The sequence below is a fragment of the Camellia sinensis genome, chromosome 12, assembly GCF_055761805.1.
Source record: "Camellia sinensis isolate YWXY chromosome 12, ASM5576180v1, whole genome shotgun sequence".
Classification (NCBI taxonomy): Eukaryota; Viridiplantae; Streptophyta; class Magnoliopsida; order Ericales; family Theaceae; genus Camellia; species Camellia sinensis.
The window spans coordinates 104,700,177-104,707,493 of record NC_138972.1 but is presented as its reverse complement, the minus strand read 5'-3'; the positions used below and the strand labels follow the sequence as shown (position 1 = coordinate 104,707,493).

The window sequence follows — 7,317 nt, the reverse complement described above, 5'->3', positions numbered from 1 at the left end:
CTTGGGCTAAAAAGTTTGGTCTAGGAAGGGCTTTTTGGTTTTTTTGACTTTTTTTTTTTGTGAGAGAAAAGTGTAATATGGGTTAGATGTGATGTTTTGTTTATTGTAACTAAAATAATCTATTTTGTCTTTTGTGACTATTTTAGCCACAAAACCACTTGCCAAACATCACCAGGTATGATAATTTTTCTAACTCTCTCTTATTGATTTTGTACATAATAAGGCCTTGTTTGGGAACATGCTAATTTAGTAACTTTTTGACTATTTGGTTAAAATATGAGCTAAAAAAAACTAGTATGTTTGGGATGATTTTTTGACTTTTTACGAAAAGATGTGTAAAAAGTAGAGAGAAAAGAGAATTTTGACTTTTTGATATGGATTGTTGGCTTTTTGACTAATTTAGTAACTTTTTGACTTTTTGACTAAAAAGGAGGGTTCCCAAACGAAACCTAAGCCTAAAGTCTCATGAGTCTAGCATTCAAACTCAATCCTCCTCTCTCTCAATCATAAATTATGCTCTCATGTGGTTGGAGTCCGGATCCTCTCCAACCAAAGCCTCCGGCCCTTCCTCCGGTCAAGGGTCATGATTTGGCCACGTCGCTTAAATGAAGATCTATGGCTCAGATGCAAAAATAAAAAATAAATTGAATTTCTTTCATTCAATACAGCAGCAGCTTCCTTCCCATTCCCTCTACGTTTTCCCTCCCTCTTCGAAGCTCTGGCGAAGGACGATCGGCGAAGTCGACGGCGAACATCGACGACGATCGGCGGCGAATCAAAGTCGGCGGCGAACATCGACGGTGAACCAAGCTTAAGGTGTCCTTCACATTTGGAGGACCCCATTGCTGACCTCACTTGCCACTTTTTGGAATGCTCTCTCATCCTTTAATTTTCACCATCGCTGTGATCTTTCTATAAATCCTCTGTTTCTGCTATCGTTTCTCTTTACTATTCATTCACACTTGACTAAAAGAGGAAGAGAGAGAGACACACACATATTGAGGGAGAACCATTTCTGGGTTTGGAAGAAAAGAGCTAGTCATTTCTGGGAGCCCTGTATTGAGAGAGAACCATTTCTTTAGCCCACAAGAAGTGCATTTTTAGCTTTCTTTTCTTTCCTCTTTAGGTTTTGGTGGTTTGTTTGTTTTTTCACATTGTCCTTTGTGATTAGGAAGCCCTGTATTGCATTAGAGGAGCATTTACAATGCCTCATTTGTACAAGTTTGTACTGTCCCTGTCTCTGTTTTCTACTAATACTAATGTCCCTCTTGACCTTTAATGCTCAGTTTGTTTACTAAGAATGCTGATGAGAATTAGATACAATTGAAAATGATCACTACTACTCAAGGCGAACAGAGGCATACGTAGTTTGCTTTAATTGAGTAGTCAGGTTATCAATCTCTCTCTTGAGGTGGTAATTAATAATTCAATATGATATCCAAATAAACAAAAACTCCTATAATCAAACCTTTAAAGACGAAAAAATAAAAAAATGCTATTTCAACGACCAACAAAAGAAGAGCCCAAAACCAGACTCAACGCACTCATTCCCTGGTTAGTCCATGAATGGCCCAGTCAATTCATATTATTTTGAAGAAGATAAGCATAAGATTGGACAGATACAATTGACCCAAACCAGACTTTCCTTTATGTGTAGCAAGTGCCAAAATACCTAAGAAATAATTTAAAAGGACAATTAGAGGTTTGTATCTGGTAAGGGTTTATTTGCCCAGTTCTAGAAACAATGATCTCTAAAACTGAAAGACATAAGCACTAGGCTTCAAGGTAAGGCCTCTAATCAATCATCAATTTCACTACAATTACAACACAATTAAACCACTGGAGTTAACAGTGGTTTCTTTGAAAAGTGAGCCTCCAAGTTTCCAATCACAAGATCAGCCATGGCCTTGCAGGTTTCCACAGTTCCCCTTCCTACGTGATGAGGACCACATTATCAAGCCCAAAGAGCTGTTCGGGCCTCCCAAAGATCAGCCTTGGTTCACCATCGATGTTTGCCGCCGACTTCGCCGATCGTCCTTCGCCAGAGCTTCGAAGAGGGAGGGAAAACGTGGAGGGAATGGGAGAGAAGCTACTGCTGTATTGAAGGAAAGAAATTCAAATATTTTTTTTTGGCATTTGAGCTGTAGATCTTCATTTAAGCGACGTGGTCAAATCGCGACCCTTGACCGAAGGAAGGGCTAGAGGCTTTGGCTGGAGAGGATCTGGACTCCTGTGGTTGGGCTATGTCGATCACGATGAACGATGATTGCGGAAATCACAAGAAACCATGTTGTGGTGAGTTCTCTCTCTTTGATATGCAAATCAATATACGGAGAGATCTATAAATCAATATACATGTATGTGTATGTAATGTATCTTTGTAGATTTGAATTCTTTTTTCTTTATTTTCGTTCCTCCAGTGTTTGCCTCATGGATTTCCTATGTACAAAATTTGAGTAAAGGATTATAACTGAAATATGTGATATGTAGAATGAGACAAATAATATTTGATTATATTTATAATTGTGTATATTGAGGTAAATAAATGCGTGGAAATATAATTTCTCAAATATAAGGTGTGGAAGATTCTTTTTAAGAGAATTGATGGCTGAAGTATTAGTTATCGAGTGTAGAAATCTACATTTATGTTAATGTAGTTTTTTGGTATTATATTAAAGTATTATGTTTGAAAAAAATACACTAAAGAATTTTTGTATTATATTGATTAGAGTTTTATATTTAGAAAAAATACATTAAGAATTTTTTTTGAAATGTTAAAAGTACACTAAAAAGTTTTTTAGTGGGTTATATTGGAGTGTAATGTTTGAAAAAAGTACACTATAGTGTTTTTGTGTGTTACATTGATTGGAGTGCTACGTTTGGAAAAAATACATTAAGAATTTTTTTTGAACTGTTAAAAGTACACTAAAGAGTTTTTTAGTGTGTTATATTAGAGTGTAATGTTTGAAAAAAGTACACTAAAGTGTTTTTGTGTGTTACATTGATTGGAGTATTACGTTTGAAAAAAATATATTAAGGAGTTTTTTAGTATGTTACATTGATTGGAGTGTTAATTTTTGAAAAAGTACACTAAGAAGTTTTTTTGGAATGTTACGTTGTTACGTTTGAGAAAAGTATACTAAATTTTTTTTTTTTTTTTTTTAAGAGTGTTATGTTGTTATATTTGAGAAAATTACATTAAGGAGTTTTTTAGTGTGATATACTGGAGTGTTACAGTTTTAGAGTGCTATATTGCAGTATTACGTTTGAAAAAAATACACTAAAGAGTTTTTTTGAAGTGTTTAGTTTGGAAATTTCAACATTATTGAAAAGGGCAGGGCTTCTGTCCAGTCCTTAATCGGACTGGGCCATGCTGTTGGGCCCGTGGGGCTTACCACGGGTCCCGTTTTGATAATCTGAACCGTTCAATGTGTAGAACTTGTCGAATATTATATGCTTGTAAAAAATCACGTTAATCGGATATCGATAGTTATGTGATCAAATCAGTTTTGTATTAAAAAAAATAGATGGTGAATAAATTAACGATTGACAAAAATCTGTTTTGATCACATAGCTATCGATATCCGATCAACGTGATTTTTTATAAGCATATAGTACTCGACGAGTTCTACATATTAACGGTTCAGATTATCAAAATGAGACCCGTGGTGGGCCTCCACGAGCCCAACAACACGGTCCAGTACGATTAAGGACTGGATAGAAGCCATTCCCCATTAAAAAAATCCACATTTTTCTTTTAATATATAACACATGTGCGTTTATACTAGACGCTTCATGTTCATCTTTTGGATCTATGAGAAAAAAATGAAAGATCAAACAATTTATAAAATCACTATTTGAGGGTTTATTGGTGTTTCACTCTACATAAAAATGTCTAAAATATTTTTTTATTGAGTTTAATAATTAAAATGTCTTTTATTTTGTCGGTTTTACTTAACAAAAATAATTTAAATAAAAAATAAATAAAAATTTAAATTAAAAATATTAAAAATTTATTTTGTTACTAGATTCAAACCTTAAGCTTATAATTTTTTATTTTTTTTATTTTTATAATTTCCCTTATAATTTTTTATTTTTGATTTTTTTTGAACGGCCCCTAGAATATTTTTTATTAAAAATCTCTTATTTTTATAATTCTCCAAAGTGTTTTGGCCGTGAGAAGAAAAATAATACGCTCAACAAAGACGAAATATGACCCACGTTAAAAAATTTTATTAGTCTATCAATACCTTTAAATTAATTTAGTAGCGTTACATGCATCAATTAATATATTAATTAGTCTATCAATATAAATTATAATAATATTATTAACTTCACTAATTAATCATATTATAAATATAAAAAATCTCTTAAATTATATCACACTAATTAGTACATATAGCATTATTTTAAGAAAAACATAATTTAAAAAGGGTTTGGTACACAGTAAGATTCCAGAGTTCCACTGTATCTTTACCACAAAATAAGGACAAGGAAAAGCTCTTAGTAAAGAGTTCAGATCTACACCAAGACACCCAAGAAAGAACCCAGGTCTCTGTTACAGTCACATGAAACTTGAGTTTATCCTCTTCGCAAATTGTTCTGATCCATTACAACTTCAGGTAACTGTTCTTCCTTTTTTAAGTTGCAGTTTCTTGGTGCTTCTTTTATGATATATATATACATACACACAACTATTCATACATATCCACTTGTGATTTGTTGGTGTATCAAACCCTCACATGAAACGACAACCTGGGTCTATTTCTTTTTCATATGAACAATCAAACCCAGGTTTCTAAATTTAAAGATTCTATTAGTTTTGTGTCGTATTTGTTTGTGGAAAGCTGAAACCCCTTAAGATTACTGTTTGCAATTTAAGTGTTTGTTGAGTTGTCTGAAAGATGGGGGAGAAGTTTTGGTTGAATGAAGAGGACAAGTGTATGATAGAAGCTGTTTTAGGCAGTGAATCCTTTGAATTCTTTGTTGCTTCGGCCTCCGGCAACGTGTTGTCAGAGTTCGTGTCATCGGCCAGAGATTTGGGTGTGCAGAAAGGGCTGTGTAAGGTTGTTGAGGGGTCAAATTGGAATTATGCCATGTTCTGGCAGGTTTCGAAGTCGAAATCCGGCAATTCGGCCTTGATTTGGGGTGATGGGCATTGTAAGGAGCTGAAGGGAAGTGAGGTTGAGAATGGGAACTGTTCCAAGGATCGAAAATTGGATGAAGAAAATAGGAAAAAGGGGGTTTTGCAGAAGCTTCACGCTTGTTTTGGAGGATCGGAGGAAGATAATTATGCAGGGAATTTGGATTCAGTTTCAGATTTGGAGATGTTCTATCTCGCATCAATGTATTACTCATTCCCATTTGATAAGCCATCTAGTCCTTCTCAATCATTCAATACTGGTAGAGTGATTTGGGCTTCAGATGCCAAGAGTTGTTCAGAACATTACCAATCAAGGTCATATTTAGCCAAATTAGCTCGATTTGAAACGGTGGTTTTTATCCCACTAAAAGCAGGGGTAGTTGAGATTGGTTCCGTTAAATCAGTTCCTGAAGAACAAGGTGTGATTCAAATGGTGAAAACTACACTTGGGGGACCTCTGTCTGTACAGGCAAAGGTGGTGGCAAAGATATTTGGGCATGAACTTAGTCTTGGTGGTGCAAAGTCGCGTCCGATGACTATAAGTTTTTCACCGAAAGTGGAAGATGATTCAGGGTTTACATCAGAATCTTATGATTTGCAAGCGGTAGGAACTAATCAAGTTTATGGGAACTCTTCTAATGGGTCTCGAAGTGATGATGGTGAAGCAAAACTGTTTCCACAAATGAACCAAGTGATTGTTTCTGGTTTAGACCAGGGCCAGGAGGACTTGTTGATTCAGTCCGATGAGAGGAAACCAAGAAAGAGAGGGAGAAAGCCTGCCAATGGGAGAGAGGAACCGTTGAATCATGTGGAAGCAGAGAGGCAGAGGCGAGAGAAGCTTAACCAACGTTTTTATGCATTAAGAGCGGTTGTTCCTAACATCTCCAAGATGGACAAGGCCTCTCTGCTTGGTGATGCGATTACATACATCACTGATCTTCAGAAGAAGATAAGGATCTTAGAAACCGAAAAGTACATGGGTAACAATAAGCAAAAGCAATGCATTGTCCCGGAAATTGATTTTCAAGCAAGGCATGAAGATGCGGTTGTGCGAGTGAGCTGCCCATTGGATGCTCACCCGGTTTCTAGGGTCATAAAGGCATTCAGAGAACATCAAGTTATAGCACAAGAGTCTAAAGTTTCGACAACAAGCAATGGAGAGATTGTTCATTCATTCTCTATACGGACTCAAGATGGTGCTGCCGAGGATTTGAAGGATAAGCTGGTTGCCGCCCTTTCATTATGATCCAGGTTTGAAGTTGTATTTGTAAGATCAGTCTCACTTTGTAATAATTGGCTGTGTTTCTCAACGTTGACTTACTAACGCTTTCCTACTAGAAAAACTGGGAATAGCTTATTGTTGCATATCTGGTTTTGGTGTTTGCTTCAATGATGTATTGTCTGACTGCAGATTATTGAGTTTACTTCTTTAGTTAAAATCATGAAGATGGTTTTGTGGAGTTTTGTTCTGCATAAAGATGATTGTTAAATGAGAATTGATATTATAAGTTTGAAGAATAATAGACTGTTTTATTAGATATTGAATTGTTAAATGAAAACTGATCTCATAACTTAAAATCTAAGGGAGTGATTGGTACAAACCTAACCTTATTGTACCATTTTTTAGAGCATGTGGTGTACCACGTTCTTGTTCCTATTCCTATTCCCATTCCTTGGAACAATCTACGTTGCAGGTAACATAAGAAAATCATCGGTGGATATGTAAGTCATCATTTGATGTTGTCCCCTAGGAATCAAGGTCATGGATATATTATGTTTATGCATGAGGAAGTCTGTTGGAATTTTGGTTGAGAAGATGTTTTGATTTTGTCAGTTTCTATGTGGACTAGGGTATGGTTGCCGAGTGTGGATACATGTTTATGTGTCAGATTCATCTAATTTTCATGGCTAATGATAGACAGACATTTTTTTAAATACTTCATTTATTAAGGGTAGAATACTTCATGAAGATGGTTTTGTGGAGCTTTGTTGTGCATAAAGGCAATAAAGAATTTAATGGTGACATATAACCTTTAACTTTATTGCTTAAGTAGAGGGAGCTATGAAATTTAGAAATTCGGACCATTATAGTAAATTCAATATTTTAAGACTCCACCCCGCCCCCCGGCCCCCCTCCAAAAAAAAAAATAAAAATAAAAATAAAAAAAAATCAT

At 35.4% G+C, this 7,317-nt stretch overlaps 1 protein-coding gene across 1 annotated transcript; it reads left to right on the top strand.

Moving 5' to 3' along the window:
* The first annotated feature begins 4,442 nt into the window (after window positions 1–4,442).
* On the top strand, window positions 4,443–6,661 carry LOC114306221 (transcription factor MTB3). Its single transcript, XM_028251421.2, has one exon. The coding sequence runs from the start codon at window positions 4,905–4,907 to the stop codon at window positions 6,387–6,389; it is 1,485 nt and encodes a 494-aa protein (XP_028107222.2). The 5' UTR covers window positions 4,443–4,904; the 3' UTR covers window positions 6,390–6,661.
* The last annotated feature ends 656 nt before the right edge of the window (window positions 6,662–7,317 follow it).

Bases quoted from the DNA above. Each gene is read 5' to 3' on its own strand.
- LOC114306221 (XM_028251421.2), top strand. From the start codon at position 4,905: ATGGGGGAGAAGTTTTGGTTGAATGAAGAGGACAAGTGTATGATAGAA.